General features: G+C 41.7%; 1 protein-coding gene across 1 annotated transcript; it reads right to left on the bottom strand.

The window, feature by feature from the left end:
- Positions 1 to 111: 111 nt before the first annotated feature.
- Positions 112 to 26,418, bottom strand: LGMN (legumain). The gene is made up of 14 exons (XM_065636412.1): positions 26,328 to 26,418; positions 20,648 to 20,831; positions 13,509 to 13,606; positions 12,550 to 12,631; positions 11,958 to 12,043; positions 9,280 to 9,355; positions 8,741 to 8,803; positions 7,777 to 7,843; positions 5,992 to 6,110; positions 5,236 to 5,325; positions 4,351 to 4,548; positions 3,583 to 3,753; positions 2,434 to 2,501; positions 112 to 1,630 (listed from the first exon to the last, which is right to left on the bottom strand). The coding sequence occupies exons 2-14, from the start codon at positions 20,783 to 20,785 to the stop codon at positions 1,591 to 1,593; spliced, it is 1,296 nt and encodes a 431-aa protein (XP_065492484.1). The 5' UTR covers positions 20,786 to 20,831; positions 26,328 to 26,418; the 3' UTR covers positions 112 to 1,590.
- Between the last annotated feature and the right edge of the window lie 790 nt (positions 26,419 to 27,208).

Here is a 27,208-nt window from a genome sequence, read left to right as displayed (position 1 = left end):
ATCAGGGGAACACCTGCAACACATTTGGGCAATCAAAAATGTCACTCTATTTTTAGATTTCTGCTAAAAAAAAAAAAAAAAAAAAGCTTTACAGCTGAAAAGAAACAAGCAGCATCTGAAAAGCATCAAATATTTCAACTTTCAACAACTCCCAAGATGTAAACTTTCATTTATTAATGCAGTAAAGCCCAGTTCCATATAGTTTTTAACTTACCCCATCCATCTTGACACTACATGTTCTCTGGGACTTTCTCTCACTCATTCAGCAGACAGCTGAAAGTGCTAATGCTCCTGGCTTTATCTGGCTCTTCTTTATAGAAATGTAATTTCACTTAAACACCCTACAACCCCTTTCCTCTCAGTGGAGCTACCCAGAACTCTCTCCATCCTGCAGATGCTGGCTTAGTTTTCTCCAAAGTTTTTTCTTTTCCTATGGATATGAGGTAATTTTGCATGTTTTAACATACTCTGGAAAGAACCCAGAAGTATTTCTGTACCCTGTCTCCACAGGTAAAAAGGTATGGATATCCTGAAACTATTCTGAATCACCTCCTAACCTCTAATTTGTTCCCCAGCTTATTTACTGAGTCATCTCTGAGGAGTGGTGCCTTCAAATGTAATTTTAGGCTTTTGATACTTTTTGTTGTTGATGGTTTTGAGATTTTTTTATTTTGTTGGTTTTGTTTGTTTGGGGCTTGGGTTTTGGTTTTTTGTTTGTTTGTGGGTTTGGCATGTTGTTGGGTTGGTTTTTGAGATGACCTGTTTTATAAAAGGCTTACAGGTATAGATAACCTTTTAATGCAACATCATACAATTAAATTAGCTTTCATTCCTTTTCAAGACACAAGATGTCTAACACTGCATTGCCCTGTAGGTTGATGAAACCGTCAAATTTATTATTTTTCACAGGCAATTCCTGTACTCTATGACTTCCCACAGGCTTGTGTGTATATACATTTAATTATATCATACTGGTGCTAAATTTACAGCATTAGATATTTGTGTTTTTCTTTGGGAAATAGTGCTTTCTACCCACAAAGAATTTTACTGTTCACAGTTTAACTGTGCTGTTCACACTTGATAGTTCTTGAATGCAACTCATTTCTTTAAACGGTTAAGGAGTTAAAACTTAAAGAATAAGCTTTGTTTTTTTTCACTCTTCAACCAATCTGCAAATCGGTCATTGTAATGAAATTCATTAACTTTTTTAAAAAGCTAATAGCTAGCAATAGTATTAAAAAAATCCAGAATTAATGACTTAATGTTTAAATTTAGCATAGATTTAGTAATCACTGATAGGTGGCTTGTAGTGTTCATCCAGAGATTTTTAAAAGCATTGTGCTTTGAAACAAATCATCCATCTTGAAGGCTCCGAGCGCTCTGCCAAAATGCCGCTGTCAAACCAGGGGCTGCCAGCAGGTGAGGATGGAAGGGAGAGCACTGGCAAGTGCTCCTGGTCAGCAGCCCCAGCTCCCAGCACAGGTCCAGTACAGAGGTTGACTCTCATTGCATGCATGTAAAGTCTGGATTATTACAGTTATGAAAAGTTATCACTTGTAGTAAGGGCTATAGCAAGGAGTGTTGTTTCCATCAGTGCCCAAGGCACACTTGATCCATGGCCAGGCATATTCTGCAACAGAGAACAATAATGATGAGACACTCTTCAGGTGCTCTGCTCTCAAATTGTTTCCCAAACTGACTGCAGTGGAATGCCACAGGAGCTGGGGCAGCAGTTCTTCACCTTCTGGGCCGCATGTGCACACAGCCTCAACTACCAGTCCACCCTCCCATTCCCTACCCATCTGCTTTCCTCGCTCCCTTTCTTCCTCTCACATGACTCACAAGCTAGGATTCCCATACTCTACCACGAATCCCAAGACGGAAGTTCAACACCTGCTTCCCCTGCCTCTACCGCACCACAAGGGTCAGCCTGGGCCATTATTTCCCTGCTTTCCTACCACACGCTCACCGATGAAGGCCCTGGCACCATATTCCCTTTCCCCACCAGAACCCAGCAGTGCTGTGCTGGTCTGAGCCAGCAACTGAGGGGGCAGAGGAGAAAATACAGCAGCTCCCAACCTTGCTTCAGTGTCAGATCACACAGGAGTTACAGGGCAACACCCTGTCCTGTACAACGCACCAGTCACACTACTGTATGTTACATGGTGCACTGGGATCCTCCAACTGGCTGTTATTTCCCCTGAGGGTCTTCAACAAGGAAATTAAAGGGTTACGGGGGAACTGGATCATTATGAGTCGGAGGCAACTAATAATTAAGTGTTTTCCAAAATTAGCATTCCTAACTTTAGAGTCAGAACTTTACTGACAAAACAGTCAACAGAGCAGAAGAAGTAAGCAGCTTTGTAGTCTTATGCTTCCTCTGCCTCTTAGCTCCTGGTTTGCTAGCCACTGTGTATCTGGGAACCTCGTTACCTGTCAGTGGGGTATCCTCCTTCACAAACGTTGACCAAGGCATACAGCTGTCTCAGTGCATACTCATACTGAAATAAATAAATATTGTTAATAATTTCAATGACAAATAGCAGGTGTTGTTTATCTAAACTAAATTGTGGAAGTGATTTAGAGATGGTATTAACATTTAAGGTGTTTATTTGCTGTCTTAACAATCCAGTACTAGGTTAAATGGATCCTTCTTCTCTATACATCGCTCTTCGAACTTCATTAGGTAAATTCAGCTGTTGCTGAACATCGCCCCCTTAGGCCAGGCTCACCTACCTAACCAACTTCATTCAAAAACACCCACAAAAACAAACAAAAATCACTAAAGAGGAACTAAAAGTTTAACAGGGCAATGTGGCCTCCTAATAGCCTGGCTGATTAGAAGTTCCAACTGAAGGAGTGCAATTGCTTTTGATTTGTACACAGTACTTAAATCTTGGCTACCTGCCAGAAAATCCTATTCCTTTCTGCTAAAATCAATCTGCTGTTGACTCATCCTACCACACACCACTGCCTGCTTAGGTTATGCTGCATGACATCAGGACTGGATTTTCTGGAGTAGGAACTGAACTCTTATTCTTGTCTAAACAGGGCTCATCACAACAGGATTTGGTCTTCAACTGGGATCCCAGGAAGAGCAGACAGTAATAAACCCTCTAAACTAAAAAGGGTCTCTCAGGAATTCAACAAGAACATGGGTGTAGCAGCTAGGCTACTGCAAGGAACTATGCAACACACAATCATAATAGAGAAAACTGAGTGTATTGGGATTATGAATTCACAGTGGTGATGCTGTGCTTCTGGTTTGCTAGTAGTGATGCTTCAAGCAGAAATGCATTACATACTTAACACTGGGATTTCTTGGGGGGGGAGCTGATGAAGGAACACCACTAACTAGTAAAGGTTAGGGATTATTTCTGGTTTTAAGTAATCTTGCTTATCTACAGGCATAGTGGAAGTAGTTTTCTGCTTTCAAAAACACTACTCACATCCTCCACAACTAAGCTCTACGACTAGCCCCAAGCTAGCTTTTTAATAAAAGCTGATTTTGCAGACCTGCTTATGAATACTGTGCTTGTTTCACCAGTACATGCATCAGGTTACATCTAATGCTTGACTTACCAAGGGTAAGTGCCAGTTGAAGCAATGAGCTTTGAAGTGGTTCACCGCTGACTGGTAGCAGTCGTAATTGCTGATGGTCATTCTGTCTGACAGAATTTGGTCGGTCTGTTCTTTTGATCCTGTTACTAAGGTGATGATCTTCCGCATGGATTCTTGGATAAATTCTTTCACCTGTGCATAAGCCAACAAGAACTTAAACCATGCTTTTTCTAAACCTAATTTGAAGACTTTGAATTAAATTTCTCTTTCTTTAAACCTCCCTCAACTCTTGGGCTCTTTAAGGAACCCAGTTTTGCCATTTATTTTCAGCACAGTCATTTGGATCTGTCTTTAAGCAGACAAATGAAAACTAGGAAGATAGAAAGTCAGACTCCTGGCACCCAAAATCACTCACTGTGCTTCTAGTGTTCTGCCAGAGGAAAGACAACACCAATACTGGCCACCATTCTGCAGGAGCTATTTGATTTAGGAGACTTCAGTTCTACTGAGACATGAACAACTCCTCACAGCAAGAATCCCTATGGATGCAGATGAGAAATTTCCTGGCAATAAAAGCTGTGAGACTGACTCTTGCATTTGCTTACATTTGCCTCGCTAATCATTACTGAATGTGCCTTGTGGAACAGACAGCTGAATTTTAAAGGAAGAGTAAAACATCACCTAGAGGTTACCAGTCTGACGAGTAATTTTGTTGCAATTTTCAAAAACTGGAAGCAATCCCTCAGTCTGACTTGATGTATAGTTTTAATTTTTTTTTGTTTTGCTTACCTCCAGGTGTGCCTTCATCTCTGCAGCAATCTTCTTAGCCTCATAAAAGTCATTGGTAGCCATCAGCTTTCGTTTCAAGATGGCAAGAGGCACATCAGGACTAGGAGTCAGGTCATAGTGTTCTACAGGTGGCAGAGAAATGGGGGCAGCTTTCTTCCCCACGCCCTGAAACTGCATCACTTTCATGGAGGAGATGCTCTGAAGGTTAGAATGTAAACAAATGGAAATGGTCAGTCACCCCCAGCAGGCAGCCTGTCTTCGCTTTGCCATGCAAACCTAACTCTCTAAACTTGCTTTATTAGAGGAAATAAAAGTAGAACATAGGGTTGTAAGTGTGTGTGCTTGCACATTAGGTTTTTTAACCGAAGGCCAAGGCTGCCAAAAACCAGGGAACTTTTATTTCCAAAACTCACCGTGAGAGAAAAAGACAAGTTAAGTAACCTTTTAACCTTTTTTTTTTTTTTTAAAACAAATATTTAACTTGTCCTCCTATTAACACACTGAATAATCAGACTGTTCTAAATGATATGTCGCCTCTCAGGTCTTCCCATCTGAGGGATCAATGTACTTAACTATTCATTAATACTCATATGGAACTGGTAAATACCCTTTTTGTACTTGGTTCAAGTGTTAAATCACTGGCAGAGCTTGGAGAACAACTTCTATCCTGACTCCTTGAATTAAAGCAGAACACAAGGCTGCATTCTATTTAGCATCAGGACCATCAGCTCTTAAATGCTGAGTGGTCTTCTGAGATGAACAGTTTCATTTTCTAAATCAACCTTGCTAGTTTACAGTGATTTTTTTCTTTTTTTCAGGGATGAAAGTACGGGGCACAAAAGTTTTTCAGATATACCTGACCAGGAAGCCCACTCCAATACATACTCTGTTTCCATACTGCATCACATGGCTGGTGTTGGTGCGTTTCTTCACAAGCTGAAACTGCTTGTGGAGTGTTTCTTTTCTTAGATCCTCCTGCACGAAGAAACTTCCATGTGGTCATAGATACTTAAATTCAGCTATTCTAAAAATGCAAGGAAACCTGGGAAGACTCTTAGCTGCCAGTTAGTAGGAGGAAATAATAGGGTAAGTGTTATACAGCCTTTGAAAGACATAAAAGTAAAAACTGAAATGAAAATTTGACAGCATATTCTCCAATTGCTTTTAGTGATCTCTTAATCTTCCAGCAAATGGGCAAGAAGGGAGCAGGCTAGCACATGAATCTCAGATTTGTTTCATTACTACTGTTTTCCATTATGCTAACAAATGGGTCAGCCACACATCAGTATTTAAGGATCCCTGAAGCAGAGGTACAACTTACTGAACTGACCAGTTGTTTAACAAATTTGGAGATGTGGTCTCAGATTAGCAAATCAAGATTATGTGAATTTGAAACTAGACAGTTTCTAATTTTATAAATAGCAAAAGAAGAGTATGTTTCTGAAAGTTAGTTTCATAAATAAGGTTAGTTGCCCAAATGAAGATTATACACGGTTCTGAATAGTAGATAAATACTTTTACCAACTCAATTTGTTGATTTCAGTCTCATAAAACCACAAAGATTTTAATAAATCCTGTAAAAGAGCTATTTTTAAAAAGCCTAGTGATTTTTCATGCTGAAGCCTCATGTAAGTAACTTACCATATCTGAATCTTCCATCCAATTCACACTGTACCAGTCACCAAGATAAGTCTGCCTTTCCTCATCGTAGTAACACGCGTAAGATGACTCTCTGGGATTGGCAGCTGTTGTTGCATAAACTGTAGATAAATTGAAAGTAATTTTTTTGTTGTTTTTTTAATCCCTCAAATGATTTATTACTTTGCCGCACATGATATATTTGCCTAAGTATTCCGGCTTTCAATCGTTTACTTCTAAGTAGCAGGAAGGAAAGAAGCCTGTTAATCGCCCTGTTCAGTCTGTCTCAGTGCTGATGCAAGACCTCCTTCCTTGCTGCCAAATGTGTGGTCTGAGGTGTTTAAAGACGAATACACACTTCTAGGGGAAAATCTCCTACTCAAAGAACTGCCTGACAATGTTGGGTACTGACAACCATCTATATATTAATTTTCTTTATTACAATAATGAGGACTTTTTTTCCAAACTGGGAATAAATCCCATAAATCATCTTTTCTCCCAGAAAAGGCCACCTTCTAAGTAGTATCCTTTCTTAGATAACACTCTACACTGAGAGAAAAGCAAATCAAACCACTACGGCATCTGCCCCAAGCACACTGTTCCAAAGGCGTCATTGCTAACGCAGTGGAAATACAGAAAACGTGTCTTTACAGGTGTTATTAAGACAAAAGCTATTTTGACTTTTTGCCAAAGTCAATTCATAGCATGCTTGTGTAACTGAAGGAAAGTCCATGTTTCAAAGTGAAAAGGTGTTAGGCATGCTTTTATAATATATAGCTAGAGTGTTGTTTCTACTCTGAATGTACCTCAAGTTCAAAAGCCCCCAAAAAAGTCCTAAATCCTGTCTGTGTAGTAAAGTTCTGCTCTTAGCACCCTTTAAAATGTTCACTAAGTAGTGAGCACGGAAGGCTGCCGAAGACAACTGCATAGTGACATATATTGTCAATTTTCTGCCCTCATAAGCCTGTGGCAGAGCTGGTGGCGAAATCAGAGCATCCCCAGACTGGAAATTTCTAATTGAACAAACTTTGAAAAATGCTGATCCACTGAGTGTTTATTTTGAAGAATCTCCAGTATGAAACATTCTGTCTGAACATCGTGTAAATCCTTGATAGGGCTGTAGGCAGCCCAGGTGGGTGCCAGGCAGCACACTCCAGGCCCAAAGCCCCAGGAAGCCGTGGATTGACACATGGTTGGTCTTCCCTGGAATCACAGCTTCAAAACTACAAGAAAGCCAGAGCACCCAGTCCCCCTGCCACAGAACAGGAGTTTGACAAGATTGTGATTCCTCGTCCTAACCAAAGCTGAGCTCCCAATTCTGCAGCAAAGAACTCTGAAACCCTGAAAAATCTGAGTTCCACTTCCTGGGTTATTGTGCAAATGAGTGTGGCAACATTGCCGGGCAATGATGTCTCCCAAGTGCCTTTGCTACTCAATGAAACTGATGGTAGGAGCTTCACACCTGCTCTTAGCAGTGCTGAGGCTGAGAAGTGTCAGTATAACAAAACTGCTACCAGTCAAGGGCAACCACACAGTTCCTGAAAAGAAATACTTTTTCAACTTCCCACTTGCAAGAAACTGAAAGCCCTGTTAGACTTTATAAGACTCCATTAATGCTTTAAAAGGAACTTCCCATAAATGGAAAATATTGCTTTCTATAATTCTTGTGCTTCCCTGCTAAAACTGTACATAATAGTGCCTTGAACCTATCCTTGACGTAGTATCTGCTTAGGCCCTGCCTGTGACAAGCTGTGACATTTAAGTCCAGTAAGTTAACTGATTGCTCACCATTGATATTATCAGGCAAATGATTCATCATAGATCCAGACTCACATGCTTCAATGTAAAACACCATCTATAAAATAAATCAGAGACCTTAAGGAACTCCATGAGGAAATGGAGAAAAGCCCTTCAGTGCTTTTCAGCTGTAGCCAGTTGGCCTGTACTGCTACCCCTGAAACAAAAGCTATCCGTAATACTGCAAAATAAAACACAAAAGCAAACAGATCAATTTTTCATTTTGGAGAACTAAACTATGTGGAAAGGGAAAACATAATCACAATGAAAAGATGCTATTAATCTCTATAGAATCCACAGGGATCTACCAACTAATGCCCAAAGCACAAATCAAATACACAATCAGTCGTCAGGCACAGCAATGCACCACTACTGAATGCAGCATTTCTAGACCTACGGCCATGTAGGTGTTCCTCAATACAGCCAGCCACAGGAGACAGATTACCACAGAAAATTGCTTTAAAAGGCAAGCTACTAAAATGTTCTAAATACTATTTTTTCTGCTTAAAACTACTTGCGATAAAATAAATGCCTAGAATTTTCTGACAAGAGGTACAGTCTCTTAAACTATATTAGTCACTATAAGAGAAACATGAAGTTTCTACAAGCTTCCTGTAGTAACAGTGCAGTCTGAAGCCAACAAAGCACAGGAAGAGCAAGTCAGGTACATATTACAAGGGTGCGGTGTTTACGGATGTTGTTTCTCCATGGTTGGTCAGAATATATACCGTTATCTAAAGGCAGTATGCTATGTCTCAACGTTGACTGAAAATATACAGTAAGGTAATAATGGAAAGAGAAAATATGGAGAGGATTAATCCTCGTAAATGCAAAACCCTAATCCAAATTTCATTGCACTGCAACAGGTTCCTCCTGCTTTAAACAACTCTCGAACTGAAGACAAATGTCTCTCTTCCACGGCAGTTCCTCTTTTAATTTCACAACTTCTGTTTACCTTCTGGTATTTTTTGTGACGATACATGTACCAAATAGTCTTATTCAAGTCCCTCACGTGAAGCTGTAAAATAAGAAGGCTTATATTAAAACCATTTATACTCAATAGACACACAATTCACTTAATAGGAATAAATACTAACTGTTGTGAATGTTTCCTGTTTGCCATTGAATATATGCAGGGTTTGCCCTTTCGAAATACAACATTCTAGTATTTGCCACTCCAGAAAAGGTGAGTAATGGTCTCAGATGCTGTGCATAATGCAGCAGAAAGCCAAATCGTACCTGTGTAAAACAGTCTGTTTGGACCACCAATGTCCAATGAAATATAAAATGACATAATTTCAACCTGAGTGCTTCAGATTCAAACTGGAAAAAATCCAGTCTGGGGTGACAAGGAGAATATTGCTCCTTTTCTGCCTCCCACCCTCCATATCGCAGTGCATTGAACATTTTTGTGTTTTACATTTATTACTTATTATTTTAGTATGTCACTAAAAGGATGTTTTTTATGACAAAGTAATCCCCGCAAATGCTTACATCATCATCAGGAAAAGCCAGAAGTCCTGGAGCTCCATGGTCAGTGAAATAAACAAACACATGATCCTTGGGACCACTGTAATGAAAAAATTGCAAATAAATTCTTTCTAACCAGCCCAACCTAATCTTCATTACAATAACCTGCTTCTCAATGCCAAGACATGCAAATATTCGAAAATAATACAGGTGAAGCACCCCCTCCTCCTGGTAATTTTTTTTACCTCCCAAAGCGTACTACTTTGGGTGCTTACGAGAGGAGATGAGCGTCTGCAAAAGGAATGAAACCAGGGGTACAGGCGAGTCTCCCAAGCATGGGAAATACAGCAATTACACCTCATGTTTCGTACTGTAAACTGACTGCTGGTTGGGCAGGGGCTGGTACATCGAGCGTGGTGGGAGCACGATTGTTTTTTAATGCCTATCTGAAGAATCTGTTACACTGCGGGCATTTGTAGCAGTCTGACAAAAAAGGAATGTTTTTATAACTAAGTTATACTGAGGCGCCAGTAACACAGGGACAAACCATAAAAACTTATCTGATAAGATCCTTCGGAATGTTTATGTACTACCTTGTTGTGATCTGTATGGCCATACTTAGGCAAATCAGCGTCAGCCTACGTCTCCATGAAGACTTGGCGTGCCTAACCCGTCAGGCTGGATTGGCATTTGCGTGAAGTGGCTCCGCAGCCGGTGGAGCACTCCCGGCTCCCAGGCTCCAATTCCCTAACATCTGTGCAGCACACTGCTTGCTGTAGATATTTATTGCACTCCAAACCAAACAGATCATGTTTGGGTGAAACTAAGGTCTTGCCCTAACAGCCAGATCTGCAAAGGGATTTTGCTTTTGTACTGTATTCAGGGATAATTAAAGATAAAATGATGTGAATAGATTGGGAGGAGACCCCAAACCCTCCCCTCTTCTTCTGGTATCACTGGTCTAGAAATCCATATTAGCTTTTGCTCTTTCCTAATGGCAAAGAGGTACGACTGCAGCAGCTCAAGGGGACACTGTCCAGCCTTCTGTCTGGCCGATAACCTGCTGGTTAGGGAACAACCTGGAAAACAATCCAGAAGCCTTCTGGGCAGAGGATAACTGAGCACTTGTCCCACCCAATAGCAGAAGTCAGATCACTTGGGAATTCACACAACAGAGCCTAACAAAGAAGGGCTGGGCTTTTACTTTTCTGGCTCCCGCTCTTGAGCCTCAGTGCAAAAAATTCGACCCAGGCGAAATGTAAATAACTTTGACTTTTCTAGGTGGGTTCGAGTTGTCTTCCCCGGTAGCTAAGAGTCTTTGGACCTCTGCATAGCCACTCCCTTATTTGACTTGCGACACCAAGCTCTCACAGGTGAGGTGTGCTCTGAAGTCCATTTTTTTTTAAATGAAAAATGCTTTATAGTCACCTCTTGATTCATTCCAGCTACTAGAATAGAACAATCCCGTAACTTTGCAGCAATTTATTAACTTTTTGCCGATACGCCTTGAATATATAATTTTCTTTCTCAGTTTTTCAGGATGAAATTTAAACAATTGGGAGCAACAGGTTATTTGACTACTGTCCTGTTCCTTCATTTTTTAATTCTCCCCAATGCCAGGGCAGGATTCTTCTTTTCTGTTTCATTGCTTTGTCTCTAAAGTTAAACTGCCAGCTGAAGATTGGCACTTACATAATTTTTCTTTACTTAGGCTGGTTCTTCCAAATCGTCAAATCTAAATTCTTAAAGGTTTTACAGGAAATACTGTATACAGAAAAATATAACATGATATAACTCTTCACCAGCAGTACTGAGTCAGAAATATAACACCTTAGTAAATAGGCATCACACTTTCATATCTCAAACTCTGTAGAACCAATTGAATAACTGACAAAAGGTATCCTTCCAAGGGGTCTTATAATTAGGCCCTCAAATATATTGCTTTTATTCTTGAATCATCAAAGTTATATAAGCTTTTAAATTACATCCATTAATTATAGATCTTACATTCTATTTAGCCGGTCTACAATTTATTATTGTCCATATATCAGAATACTGCCAAACTTATAATCATTTGTGTAACTGAGCTTACAAATACCTTAAGCATAATACATCAATTACAAAGTTAATTGCTTATACTACTTTTTCACTTGCAAAGATTTTTTTGCATTAAACATAAACTGTAATTCAATTTCATTACATTCCAAACCTCAACCTTACATCTGCCACAAAGACCAAGGCTGGGATTAGAAATGCAATTCTTTGACCTGATGAGCTGTTTAAGTGATCTCCTTTCCTCTGCCACTGACTGCTGAGTCTCAGTACTTCAGGTGACTAATACAACTGTTCGTGTACCTTAAACCAAACCCTTTCTAGAAGTCTCCAATCCTTAATAAAACTCTCTTTCAATAGCCACTCTTGCAAAAGAAAATAGTCTAAATAACAAATACCTTAATACAGTTGATACTATCCACTAGAGTTTTTATACCTTAATCTATACTGCACTCCATACCAGTCAAATATCAGCAGTTGCTTCTTGGTGCTGGATAGTTTAAGAAACCAGAACCATTGTATTTCTAATGTGAATGAGCTAGAATTGCCATCAATAGTCTTGCTGGATTGTCAAGTTGCTCGAATTTACCCTCTTATTTTTTTGAAATCAGTGCCAAAGTAAAACTACACATGCAATTATTTTCTCTTACCTTTTCAATACTTTTCCTGATCCCACTCCCTTCATTGCTTCCACATCTCCTCTGAGAACAGCAAGGAAATTCTTTGGAGTAACGTCCTAAGGATTTAAGAGGATTAAAGTTAAATCTGATCATTAAAACAACAACAAAATCTTCATTTAGAAAGATGGCTTCTGAAAGTCAGAATCCATGCATGGCTGGCAAGTTTAGCCAGCCATCCTTTTCAGTCCATCATTGATGATGACTCACTTGGACACTGGATCATGAAATCATCAAGTGATTGGATTACTGATCTAATTTAATGGAACAATTAGTCTTACGCAGGTGTTCTTCAGCTTGAGTTACAACATTTATGAATGCAAGACTTTCCCTCCTTTTATTTCGTATGCCAGCACAGAAGCAGTATAAAGGTCTAGTTTTATGACCACTGCTTCACTTCAAAGCATCCATTGTTTATATTAATCTTATGAAAAAACACCAAACTGCACACCAAACCATGCAGGTGCATAAGCTGGAGGCTTTATACTATATGTCGGAGTGTAAGCTGCAGGCTGAAAGGATTTACTCAGACATGGGCTAATGCTGAATGGTGTTTCATGCCTACCTCCTTTGTATAGTCCTTGGGCACTCCAGCATACACATCTGTGCCATTAGGTCTATTGATGACAATGCCTTTTGTTGGATTTCTGAAAGTTAAACAGAACATAGAATCATGTGAATAATTAGCCATGTGCCATACAATGATCACAGAACAACTGGGAAACCATTTAAACTGTCCTGACTGGGCAGCTTGTCTGAGAGAGAGTACGGGTACTGTCACCATGTGTTGTTAAGTGATCTCTGAATATAAAGGCCTTTCCACTTCAGTCAGTTACATATGCTTGCCTCAGGTGTCCTTACCCTCAGATCACCTTCCGGTATCCCACCTCAGACCACGATGATTAATCTGAAGATGTAGGTGGGTGGTCTCTTATACTATCATCTCTCCACTTTCAGTCTTGCCGCCTGTGCCCTTCACTCTTTGCCCCCAGGGCTGCTGTGTGTGTAAAGTCCACTCATTTCTGCTGAAGTCGTCTCAGAATTAGAGGCTGTATAACTGAACTGTTTTATATAGAAAGCAATGATATGCTCTAGACAGTCATCAAGAATGGGACATGTACACTTCTCTGTTGAATCCACATTCTGGGAATTAATCTGATAATGTCTTTTAAAAAAACCCTGCAAATCACGCAGGGAGCTTCCCTACGTTTGTTTTAGGCTATTTAACTCCTGTAAACTGTTACGCCCGGGTACGCCCAGGAGTTAAGATCGCTTACTCTCATAACAATGAAGCTCTGCAGTCTTTGGTGCCACAACTGACTGTGTTGTGGAATAAGGCTTAGAAAGCTCATGAGCACATTTCAAAGGAGAATTATTGTGCTGCTGAATAAAACGTCTCTATGTAAATCACAGGTGGTTTTAAAGGCTTTTCTTACAAAACTACTACAAAGTTAAACACATTGGTGACTATGGCATGTTTGTAGTAACCATATAGCGTGTGATTAGTGCACATTCATCACTTACTCTTCATTATCAGCAATGTCATCATACATCATGACAATGATCTGTTCATCTGGAATTCCATTCCGGTGTACAATCTGGTATGCATGGCACACATCTGCCTGAAATTAAGCAGATTTTCATTACTGGCTTTAACAGAGACTTTACCTTTGAGACCAGAAGAAAAAAAGCAGGCTGTTGTCCAAAAGAAACTGCATTTGAGTATAAGAGATTGAGGGCTGCTAGGGGGCTGAAATGCACAGGTTAAACCAAAACTCAACGTCTTTAACTAGGAGTAGTTACATTAATAACAGATACTATGATCAAAATTTCTCTCTCATTTACCTATTTTGATTTCTTATTTAAACAGAAACCAGAAGTTACTTCAGACTTCGTATAGATTAAAAAATCTAGCAAAAGGTTCTCAGCAATGTTCTCCGTTCTCTGATAAAACCTAAATGGAAACCTTGTGCACTGCCAGAAAAATCCAAACTGTGCCAAGCAGAAGACTTGGATTTCTACCAACTTCAATTAGTTCTGTACCAAGCCTGCATGACTAAGCATCAAAGACTGTCCATGGCCTAAGCAAGTATGGTTTACCAATTTCATCTCTGCAAAGATTTTATTAAATCTTGGTTTACTATATGAGAATTTTGGGTAACAAAAATTTTTAATTATGTATTTCTCGTAGAGTAATATTGAAGCAACTTCAGGGCAAGAAAACAGATTTCAGTGGAAAACAGAATTGCAGAATTTCTGTTTGGGCTCTTTTACTGATTTGTACAGGATATGAATAAGCAGATTTTCTTTACAGAACCATCTTCCCATGACGCAGAAATAACAATACTCATCAAAGTGATATTACAGTAAATGCAAACCTCTATCGGAATGCTAAATTCTTGGTAACTCCACACCAAATAATTATCTTCTTTTAGACTTGCAGTCTGTGAATGACCTAATGGGATATCAACAACCATTCTAAAACTCTAGAACTACAACCTAGCACATGCTAGAAAAGCTGTATAGATTTAATGGAAAAAATCTCATGTAAGAAATGCAGACTCTGAATGCAGGCAAGAAGCAGGCTTTAAAGCTTACTTCTGTTGAATTAATCTAATTTACTAGTTTGTAAATCAAACTGAAGTGATTTAAGAGGACCTACCTAAGTTCAGATGACTCTAAAGTATTAGTGATTTTGACTAGTTTAACTGAAAGAACACTAAAATCCTGTCACTTTATAATCCTTGGTCTTGTAAGTATGGCTGAAGCTGAAGAGAGAGGATAGTTGTGCAAGATTCTGCAAAGGGTGAGGCACATTCAAAGATAATGAACTCTCCCACAGCAAAATCTCTTCAGGTGACTAACCCTGAATGCTCAATTGTTCTTACTAAAGCAGTTCCATTTCCTACTACACAGGTCAGCCTATGTTCTCTTCCACCTCTCCCAGACAACCTCCACTGTTTATAGTTCTCCATGTCCTTGTATGTCAATACACCACCTGCTGCCTCAACAAGCCAAAAGGCAGAGGTTAAACAGAGCTACAAAAGCATCACATGCAATATGAAACAGCAAAGTGCAGGTGTGACTAAACGTATGTTTGAATTTCAGAAGCAATGCAAGCAAAGCAGAAGAAAACAGTAATCACAGGGCATCTCTACACTGATTGATGAGTAGATCATAGATCCCCCTCTCTCCCTCAAGACATAATACACTTCTGGTATGCTGACAGAAAGAGTTACAGGCTAGCAACACAGAAATCCTTAGGCATACTATAGTGATATAATATCAACATATTCAACCAACAAGTGTCTGTGCTCCCATAGACATGTGACTGGCCAGTAGGGACTTCAGAGGCGTTTTTAATCAATACCAAAGTACTCAAAATTAGTTAAGCTTTATAAATGCATATTATCAGCCTTTTTTGCCTCCTCTCTCCTTCCGATTTGACTGTTTGCTCACTACGTCCTTACTCAGTAAACAGTAAAATAGACATCAGTGGTAAATGTAAATGGGTTAAATTCCCCATTGTGGAGGGAAACAGATCAATGTAATCGATTCCTCAACATTAAGTTATGCTTGTTTGGGGATTGTCCAAGCCTTTTAAGGCTTTTGCTAAGGGAACTGTACCTGCTGGCAGCGTAATGATACCACCAACAGAGGCCGGAGAAGCAAAAACGTGTTTTGCTGCTAAAACTCCATTGGCTAAAGCAGGGCAGTTCTGAGCTTCTGTCTTGGTTTCCTTGCACAGAATTAGCTGACCTGACTGGCCACCTGTCATGCTGGTCACATGCTCCTCCTGTTCCCCCCTGTACAAGTTAAAAAAAATAAATCTCTATAAAACTAGAATAGCAACAGTCTGCTGCTAAAGTAGGGAGGCGTGTGTGATTCTACAGCATTTCCTGTTGATGTGTAACTGCCCCTCCAATACTGCTGGTTGAGCCTTGTTTCTTCCAGAAATACTTCTGGCATAGCTGTACCAGTGAACCACCCAAAAAGAGACAGCTCATGTTGTTCCGGATCTCTTGTTCGTATTATTCTTGTTGGTTTAGTACGTGCAAGGAATGCTGGGAACATTTACTGAATAAATTGTCACTAAATGCAAACTCTTGTGGCCATGATTGCTGCTAATGCACAACTCACCTCACATGCCAGCTCCAAAACAGACACGGTCAATGTCATTGTTCAAACCTTTCATCAGCAGGTAGGTCTGAACCTGTTGCTACATCAGCAAATTTCTATGGCAGATCTATGCTTAAATGTGCTTAAACAATTAACTCCCAGATTTTGAAAGCATGGGAATCAGAGGTGGTATTCCCCTATTTTCCTGGGATGGACATTTTCTTTCACAAAATGTACACTTTCAGGAAATTCTAAAAGGCAAAAAAAAAAAAATCTCAGCTTTCCTCTGCCATACAACTGTTTACGCATTTGAGTGACACAGCTTTCAAGCAGACTGCTTGGCGGGGGGGAGGAATTTTTGGAAAAATCAAGTTGTTCTATGACACACGTGTGCATAAATAGTTCCTAAAGGGAAAAGCTTGGACTTCTCTGAAATTGGTTACTTCTGGTCTTATGACCACTGGGTTCATGGCTAAAAAGCATGTGCAAAGTGGCACTGTTCCCATCACAGGTAAACTGAAATGCCATGGCCTAAAAAAGACTGAACTCTAATATATGAGCATGGTAGAAGAACATGTCTGAAATGCCAGCCACGTTTCACTCCCTTGTTTAAACATACATCAGCAAATCAGCAAAAAACGGTAACTGTTTTAAGAGCTTAGGAAAGGTCTTCCCATAGCTTCAGTTACAATTTTTTAAGCACAGCGAGGAAATGTTAATTGAAGCCAAGTAGCCAAGGCATCTTCAATGCCTGTTACCTGCAAGACTGGAGAATTTAGGACTGTCCCGGACTAAGATACTGCTCTGGTTGGTAGTGTCAAAACACTTCAACAAATACAGTCCCTGGCCCATAAAGCTCGGTAAGTATAAGAATAAAATCAACAACTGGAAATAAACCCATGTATGCAAATACAAATGTTTTTATTTTCAGCACTCTAATTTTGTTAGACTTTTTCAGCTATTTTTCTCCTCAAGTAGGTACTGCACCTTTAGTAAGACTGTGTTTCACATCAGGTTTTGACATTGACTATGTCTTTTGGAGTATGCAGAAAGCATTGGTCTGTCTCCTCCTGATCTGTTTGTGAAGCCAACTTTAGGTTTGAGTTAGCTGTTACAATCATCTCCCAGGACAGGCAGAAGTATACACAAAATTCTATTTCTCTTGAGAACTAGTTTGTTGGCTCATTCTCTAAATCTACCAGTAGCACTGCGTGCTGTATTTGCTCATGGATTTCACTAAGCTTTCCAGAGAAATCCCATCGAGCTGTTTGTACAGTAGAGAGCTGAGCCACTTTCCCAGGGAATAGGGGGAGTACTCTTTCTGGTGTATATTGTGAGTGCTTAGCTGCATTTAGGGAATAGCAGCCAGTCTGGTAATAAAAAAGCTGCAAGAGAGAAGTCAGAATAACTACTGAGGAACAGAGAAGAGCACATGGATAGTCCTTCCACAGCCTAAGCAACTCTAATCAAAAACATGAAGATATGGCTAAAAACACCTGAGAAGCCACAACCGTAAGGCAACACACAAGCGAGCTTAGCAAAGACAGTAAGCCTGTCACATTGGGCTGTATGCTATTCAAACCACTTAAAATTTATTTTAGGAACTTGATGAGATAAATGTGTAAGACAAGTTTAGATCATCCTGATTAGGAACAGTCCCAGTTTAGCAATTACAGAGGAAACAAGTACCTACAAGGTGTGAATTTGCTCATGGATAAGTGCAGTGGTTTTTTTCCTTGTCTTGTCTACACTTGAGGTTTGCACCACTGATAGTGGATCCAGACCACTTACAGCTGAATTACAAGTCCAAGATGAAGTTTCAGATTCTTTGAGGTTACAGGTGCAAACCCAGTGTTTACAGGGTGTGCACAGTCCTTACAAACTTACTGTTCATGGGGTCTGTACAGCGTATAATGGACTGTTTTCCCTACAGCTTTTCATGTATGAAATTGAGATATTTTTGAAGGTGTAATCTTTTTCTCCTCCTCTTATGGTTGTTCAGTCAGACGAACACACACTGCCACCAGGTAACTATTGCAGAAGGCAACAGACTATGTTTTGACTGTCTTGTGTGCAGACGGAATGTAAAACAACTAGAGCTCACCAAATATAAATGCAACACAAACATACAACATCATTTATTAACTGTGCCCTGAACAGCTTACTGAGCAATTGAAACACAGATGTGTCTGCTGAGGTCTCAGATTACAAAAGCATAATATGAGTGCTTAGTTGCACGTAGGGAATGGCAACTAGTCCAGTAATAAATTTAAAAGAAAAATTACATCGAGTACAGAAACATACACATCCACAAATTCACTTGTACACAGGCTAGAGCAGAGAAGTTCTGAGGAAGAAAGATGATGGCAGGAAGAAAGTGAATTAGAGTATAACATTTTTTTTCTGCAGTTTTTCCCTTGGAAAGCAAAGAATTACACTAATCTGCAATCCTGGAGCACTGCTTTGCTTTCTGACAGTACAGGTATTATTCTAATGAAAAACAACAATATTTTGCATTGTTAGTTGACATTATCTTCAAAATGAATGTGCTAAAGAAATCTCGTTCTCATTTTGCTAACACTGAAAACCAATTACGTAACTGTCTGCAAAGCATGAACACACTCAAATATTAATTTGCTTCTGTGAAACTGGCATGTTCAAAAGACAAATACGGAAGTGTGCATCTTTTGTTCTTCATAACTCCAGTATACCTGGCAGATATACTTGCCATTTGAAGGCTCACTGACAGAAAGGTTATGAACTTTATGCTTGGGCAACTGTAGAAAAGTAATTCTCATGAGCCACAGCTTCAAAAATGTAATTTTATTTAAATGTTGTGGTATTAACTCCTCCTAGAGTGGAGAGAAGTCAGCAAGACTGGTTATACAGTAGTAGCAACAACTACAGCACAACTTGGTAATTATATTTAGACACTGCAGGGCAGGCAGTGATCAAATACAACACTAGTATTTTTATAATTGTTTTCTGATCCCAACTTTTAAGATATCTTTTTCCAGACTTAATTTGAAATAGGAATGGTTTATACTAAGGCTGTAACACCTTAACTATGGTTATCGGGAGATAGCTACAGTGCAAGGAGCAGGCAAAATCCCTAAAACCAGTTTGTCAAAGTGTTGAGCTAGCATTTGGCAGTAACAGGTTCTTCTTTAGACGCAACAAGGCTGTCAGTCTGGTTCATTCAGTTTTAAGCTCATCACTGTGCTGAAAGTTCCAAAGTGACTGTGAACTGAGGGGGAAGAAAAATGTAAACACAAAACCCAGCATGCCCAACACAGGGAAGGCTCATTTCTTCCTCAACACAAATAGATAGGATTTTACAGGCAGTTACATTAAACATAATAAATACTGTAAAAGTTTCAGTGCTCAGCAAATCAAACTGATGTACCCAGTGCATTTAATACAGTTTACCTTTCAAAATGCTGGTTCTGTACACTGGTGTTTCAATCCCTGTCCAAGTTCACCTTAACCAACAATAGTCTAGCAAGCTATTTTTCTGACATTTAGAAATATACAAATGTGTACATAAATCAGAATTAAATGGACCGTGTTCTCCAGAAAAGCAAGAGGTAGTTCCAAGTTTAAAGCAAAGACTGTGTTTAACTCTAGATCAATCTGTTTAAGGGATTGCCCAAGAATTCCCCAAAGGGAAAAACTGCCTTAGTCTCCTGACTGCTGATTGTAAGTCTTGAACTTAATCAGAGTTAAATCACTTGCATTTAATCCTGTCCATCCTGACACTCACATCACAATTCCACAAAATACTGGTTTTAACAGCAGTGTCAAACTCAGGAGTTCCTGTTCCCTTTTCTTTCTGCCATTCACTCCAATCCCGGCACCCCAGTACCCCACATCCTTGTTGTGCCAACACAGCTCTGAGGCCATGCTGTCCAATATAGTAAGCAAACAGATTCAGGTTAAAAGAAGCCCCTTCTGCATGTCCTCCACCCCACAAAAACATAGTGTGCATTTGTAGCGTTCACAGATTTTTTTTATCTGGAGAGAAGGGAGCTTTTCATAATATAAGGAAAAGAGGAAAACAAATGGGAAGAAACCAGAATATGTCTCAAAATGAGGTTTAATTCAAGACATCACTTATTCACCTGGAAGTTAGGGTCAGATCCTCTAGGCTAGTAATAGAATATTTAGACTAAATGATACAGGTTCCCAGGGTGCAGAGGTGTGATTAGAGGAAGAATACTGCTCCTCCTGCTAAAGGCAGCTCCTCAAAAGATGAAAGACTGCACACAGTTGCAAGCAAAAAAAAAAAAAAAAAAAAAAATAGTAAAAGGAGCAGAAGAAGCAAAGTCTATGGGTGAGAATGGCAAAGAATTAAGACCAGGCTGTGAGTCAATCTGCTTGCTGTTCATTTTGGAAACTGCACACACTGTTGGAAGACCAGAATTAAAAGCACTTGCCCAAATGACAGAAGGGCTGAACTAGCCTAGGCAGCTCTCATCTCCCTATGAGTCCCAGAGCAGGCATCTTCTGAAGTGTGGCCAGCATGTGGGAGCAGAGGTCCTTACCTGGTGTCGATAGTTGTACCAGCCATTCGAGCCTGCAACAATCACCACCCAGTGCTTGCCTCCATCTTCAGGGTCTTCCATGGGGAATGTGCTGATGCTCAGAGCACAGCCCAGCAGCACAACCACTTTCAGTATCATCTCTCTTCTTTATTTACTCCACAAATGAGAGAAAAAAAACCCAACCCTAATGAAGTTTGAGAGAAGTAGATGAGAGGACATCAGTAACAAGTAAAACAAACACAAAATAGACAACGGTATCACAACTAGAAGCTTTTCTTGGTTGTGGGGTTTTTTTGTATTTTACAGACCATTCAACCCACAGTACAATTTCTGCTCCTATCTTCCTTTAGCACCAAGCAGCTACTAGTTACAAGAGTTTTCTGTCAGCTTTCAAATCTGACAGAAAAGAATTCTGAATAGGACAACCAAGATTTTCAGTTCCCTCTGGTTGTTTTGTTCTATAATAGCTGGTAATGAATAAGCCTCAAACACAGAACAATCGCTATCAAGTATTTCACAGACAAAACCTTTTCAGATTAATACTGTTGTCTTGCTCTCTGCTTTTGGAGTTCTCTGGTTTCCACTCACTGGCAATTAGCCCACTATTATTGAGTCAAACGCGGGGTGATGTAGGCACAAGGATGCACAGATGCAGAGAACTGCTGGAGGCTGGGCGGTGTCACAGCAGCTCCCTGTGCCCGCGCTGCCGTTCTGCACGGGATCCGGCCCAGCTGCCGGGGCTGCGGGCAGCGCCGCCCGCGAGAGCCTCACGCTGCTTGTGCAACCTGCTGCGCTAGCAGTGGAGAGCAAATGTGAACCGGTACCACATGAAAGAGTAGCATTTTTGTCTCTTTCGCACAAGATGTAGAGCGAGAGAAATGTGTCTGCACCTAAGGATGTCAAATTCAGAGAAGCAGAGCCAGACAGGAGGTTTGAGCTCATGCAGAAACGGCTCTTACTACTTTCTTGAGAGGACCACAAGCAGTGTCCCCACTAGAGAACTTCCTGAGCACCTTGACCGTCTGATCAAGCACTTGCTATAAAAGCAATCAATCTGGCCATATCTAATCAAAGATTTGCTTTTCAGGGCTTTTGAGTGTGGAGGAGACAGGTTATGTATACTGGTCACAGTCTCAGGTCTGCTGCATCCGACATGTAACTCATAAAGAAAACTTCCCTGAAGAATTGCATACTCTTGGCACATGCACCAAGATTGTGTATTTCCTCACGCACTGAGAGATGTGATTTTACACTGGCCTACTTACAAGAAGGAGATTCTGGAGGTCGATCATTGCTGACATGTGTGTAAGAGGAATCATAGTAAAAGGTGGAATAGTCAAGTCTGGCATGGTTTTCTCTGGAATAAAAACTGGAAACTACCAATCCATATGACACAGTCACAAGGCACAATGTCAAAGCTATCACTAAACCAAATAACTAAACACTATCTAAGGCAGCCTCAGTTCCCCACAGTCAAAACCACCCATCTGCAGCCACTCAAATGAGGCTGAAACAGAGAAGTATTCTTCCAAAAACTCATTTAAATCTAGGAAGTTTATCTTTCAGGAATAAGCCACTCCTGTCACGGCCTGCAAGCATGACATTTGGGACTGAGAACAATACATTATAATTGAACAATTCAGGTTTGTTGAATTATTAGCTACTTAAGCAGTTAAGTGGATAAGAAGGAATAAGCAGAATTTTGCTGCAGTTTGATAGACAGTTACAATCTCTCATGTTGGGCTAGAACTGTACATTCTTGTCATTATTGTCAGGTGGCTTTGTATGGCAACTCTGCCTTCTTCAGATGATTAAGACAAATAACATACTAACAACTGCATTGAAGATATAATGTATTTACAACATCCACAAAACCTGCCTATTCTGTTGCCTACAGCACAGCTAAGAATTAGTCCAAGTTGTTTAAAACTTTTATAAAGTGCCACAATACACCAGGGGCCAACAAGCCTGTTCACTCTCAATATTCAGCTTCAGGTATATCTAACTCCTGAAATGTCATTAGACAAGAAAACAAAATAAATATATTTTAGCTCTGCTTAGCAATCTTAACTGAGTTTGACTTACTGGAATATGGAACTGAATTTCATGCAAACAGATCCCTCAGAGCTCAGTATCTATTTCATGAGAAGAAACTTCTTCCATGCTCATTAAAGCACAACTTTTCACTTCTCCAACAAAAAACATTACTTATATTTATATGAAAAATGTAAAGAGAAAATAAATGGTTCAAACAATTGCTGAAGGGCTGGAGATCCTTTCATATGATACTTAGCTCTTAGAGGTGTAAATCATTAATTCAAATCCAGGACATACTATAGAAGCCGTGTTGCTGCCAGCTGTTCACTGGGCCATATAACACCATGGCTAATTTCAAGGCAGATCCTAGTAGCCAGGCATCCTCTTTTACGATAATTAGTGACATATAATCCCACTTATCTGTCTTTTCCTATACAATAATTAAATCAAATTAATTCCAGAAAGAAGGGAAAAAATCCCTAGACATACCACAATTCACTAATAAGCCATGATTAATAAATGCTCAGGTTCCCAAGGTTCTGAGTAGCATTTAAAAGATGTTTAACTATTAAACACATGTGCAGTGGGAATAGGTCTTTCATTGTGTGTTTCTAAGTACTAAAAAAAAAAAATCCCCCAAAAAACAAAACCTCCATGTTTCTGCTTGTTTTAGGGAAAACCTTCAAGTGCTCAGGCGGGCAAATTAAAAGATTGTGTTCTGGGTTATGTTGATTGAGTTCTTCACCTACAGCTGACAAGGGAAAGTTCCCATCACATGCTATGTCTTCAGGTCATACTCAAAGAGAAACCAGCTCAGCCAACCAGCTTACCACAGGTACATAAAAAGCCTTTTTCTGAAAGCAACGGAATCCAGTATCTGTCACATGCGACCCTAAACACATGCAGAGTGAGACTACATGGGGAGAGCTGAAAATTCACTACAAGATCATTTTGGAGCTTTGGCTGATGCCCAAAAACGTGAGATGATTTCATCAGCTCTGCCTAGTCTCTCTGGTAGAAGAGTTAATTAACTTTGCTTTGGAGACCACATCAGGAAAAAGGCTTATCTCTCAGACACAGTGGTTTCAGAAGCAGATCTCCACCTGCAGAACCACAGCACACACACAGGCAGCTGCTGCACTGCTTGCACAGTCCCGGCAAGAAGCATGGCCAGAACTGGGTGGCTCTGGCCAGAACATTTCACTCAGCTCTTTAAACCTGTTTTTCCTGACAGAGGTACCTTGACCGCTTCCCATTTCATGGCTAGCACACACCTCTGACTTGATAAGTGAGGGATGCTTAAGAAAGACCACATCTGGAAGGGGCTGGCTGCTGCTAGAACAATTCTTCTGGTCAACGGCCTGTTCCCTCAGTTCTCAAATTTCCTTTGGGAAAACAGTCCACTAAGATCGAAAAACTTAGAACAGGGTACCACCCTAAAGAAAGAAGTTTGAGTTGATCAAAGTATTTTCCCCTCCTGCTTAGAGTGATGTTGACACTTCTGTACCTTAAACTCCAAATACCTCAAGCACAGCCTCTCAGAGCCATGTAAAGAGGAACCATTTATCCATTTCCCCTTCATGTGAAATAAGTGAGTTAACAGTAATCTTGGGGAAAATAACAGCCCTAAGCTAATCAGTTGATCATTCCAGCTTTTCTTGGAAATCTCTCTTTTCAGCTGTTCTTATGATCACTAGCCTCTTCATTTTCAGAATCCAGACACAGTTCCTTTTCCCACACAGTATTTGCATATTGCCTGTCACTGTTAACATTTAGACGCTGATTTCCACAAAATATGTCATTCAGGATAGCCCTCCTCCCAAGACACCGATGTCTGCAGTCCTCTGTCAGCAATGTTCTGCCTACATGTTGTGCTGGCTGCTACACAAACTGAAGCACCTAAACATGTGATTAAGCCCCTGCAGAATTAGTCTGAATTTCTTTATGCATTTGTATGGTAGAAAGAAAAAGTCTTTATCACTGTAAACTCTAATAAGCTACATTTTGAAGGAGATTATGGTCTCTGTTGCAAAACAATTCTTTACAAAATCTACTAGTAACCATTTTATGAATCAGCTTAATTTGGTTAGAACTTGTAGTAAAATAGATTAGTATAGCTACTGAAGATGTGTGACTTTTACTGTAAAAACATGACTTTGTAATTATGTTAAACCAGAATGGTTTTAAATACTTCTAAACATTATTTTAAATGACTTTTAAATACATTTATGTAAAGTTCATTCTGCTGTTTGCAGAGTTGTCTTCTTCAGCAGCACAGAGATGGCACCATTTACTGGGACGAGGGGGAAATAAAATCACTCCTTATGCTTCCTAGGATGGTGATAATCTATTAGATTTTTGTTGTTGTTGTTGTCTAGGGGATGGGTTTTTTTCCATGCACTTCAAAAAGCCCAGATTCAAATTTCACAGATCTTAAGACTTCAGTAAAACTGCTTCTGCTCTTTACTTTCATGTGTCTAGAAATACACAAAGCCCCTGCAACCACATTTTGATGGTAGAAAAAACAACTATGGCAACACTGTGTGAATAACTTATTACATTGCATGATTTGGGGTAGGGGGCAGCGGGGGTTGAGGGTAGAGGAATAAGTCAGACAAGGGTAAGCATGTCTGCTCCACAAACATGGAAATGGTTGGAGCATGGACAGAATGAAATTCTAGAGAAGTGATTACGCAGAAAGTCTGAGATTCCTGCACTCCGAATGTCTTTTCCTACAGCTTATCCTGGAGTTTCAGATCTTCACTGTAATCTTTGTTTTAACCCCCAAATACAGACGCCCAACGTTGTTGTCCCATCCTAACTAGGCATGACTGGTGCTACTAACTCCGAGCAGACCTCCATGTCACGGCAGGGTTGTCTACCAGCTATAAATAACTGCAGCCACAGCGCAGAACCTTTCGGGCATCATCGGCTCTTTGCAGAAAACCCATAAATTCTTTACTTCACCTTTTCGCCCCGTTAAAATGCACTGCCGAGGACTAAATCTGCGTTGCTGCTGCCGCTTCCCCCCAGTTCTCCCTCTTCTCTCCCGTGCCAGCCCTGAGCCCCGTCCCTCCGGACGAGCCGCTGACCCCTCTCCCCGTGAAGCCCTTTCCAGAGGGACGAGCTCAGACACAGCTCCGAGCCCGACGCGCCCCGTGACCGGGAACACAACCATGCCCCGAACCCTCTTGTCAAGGGCAGCCCCGGCGGCGCAGCTGGCCGCTCCGCAGCAGCCAGGGGCGGGCGCAACGGCGGCAGCACCGACCGCTCCCCCGGCGGCCCAAGGCGGGGGGACCCTGCGAACCGACCGAACGGCAGTCCCGGCGCGGCCCCAGCGCTCTCTGACGGCCGGGCCCCAGCAGCCCCCGCCAGCCGCGGGGCGCCGGGACGAACGGCGGGGGCTTGGCAGCGCTGCGAGCCGGCGGGGGAAGCCAGCGCCCCTCGGCCGCCCCCCGGCCCCGCCAGGCCCCTCTTCCCCAGCCCGGGCAGCGCTGCGGCCGGGGAGCGGGGCGGGCCGGCGCCCCTCACGGCTCCCTCGCTCAGGCGCGCCCCGGCCAGAGGCCGGCTATGATAACGCCCCCGCCCCAAGCAACGCGATCCCACGGCTCCCCCAGCGCGGCCCCCGCCGGCCGGCCCTTACCGCGCTGCCGCCGGAGCTGTCGCCGCCGCGGCCGCTGTGATTGCGGCAGGCGTCGCGCGGAGCGAGGCGACCGCGGGCCGCGCCGGGCGGAGACTGGCCCCGGCCAATCGCGGCCGGGCGGAGGAGCGCCCGGACACCCCCCCCGGCCGCACTACATGCCCCAGCAAGCCCAGCGCCCCCCCGCCCTCAAAGGGCCGCGGGGCCTCGCGCGCAAAGCACGCCGGGAGTTGTAGTCCACGGGCTTCCCGGCGAGTCGCCTGGCCCCGGTGCGGCTGCGGAGCGTGTTTCGCGTGGGCCGGGGAGCCCGGCTGGGGCGGGGGCGGGGCGGGGGCCGCTGGGAGCCCCTCAGGCCGTGCCCGCGTGTGGTGCGTCGGCCACGAACAGGTCAGCGCCGGCTGCGCTTTCCCGTCGGAACTGTCCTGCTATTTCGGGGCAGGATGCCCAGACGGGAAGGTGGAGGAATGTGCCAAAAGGTAATTCCTGAAACGACGAAAGAAAACTAATGCCCCCCGCATCGTATTTCAGCGATGATGGCCAGCAGAGTCCTGGCTTCTCACCGCAGACCGTGCCAGCCCTTGCTCTGGGCCTGCTCCCTGCTCCTGCTGAGCGGCTCGGGTGCGGCACTGAAACCTGCTCTGATCGGTGCTGAGAGGATCTGAGGGGGTTTGGGGGATGTACTAAGAAAAAGCCTGAGAAACGCTGCTGTAAAGTCTTCTCCATTTTTAATGAGAGAGAGAAGCAAAGATCCTTTTTGAAAAGTGGAGGCACATGCACATAGAACAGAGCACACCAGCTTCCCCCTCGCATGCTATCAGCTAAGAGAAAACAAACAAGTTTGCATTTTTTTTACCGACCGTGTTGTTGAATGTCTGCAGACAGTC

The sequence above is a fragment of the Caloenas nicobarica genome, chromosome 5 (genome assembly GCF_036013445.1).
Source record: "Caloenas nicobarica isolate bCalNic1 chromosome 5, bCalNic1.hap1, whole genome shotgun sequence".
Lineage (NCBI taxonomy): Eukaryota > Metazoa > Chordata > Aves > Columbiformes > Columbidae > Caloenas > Caloenas nicobarica.
The sequence above is the reverse complement of the archived record's forward strand: the minus strand, read 5'-3'. Positions and strand labels throughout refer to the sequence as shown.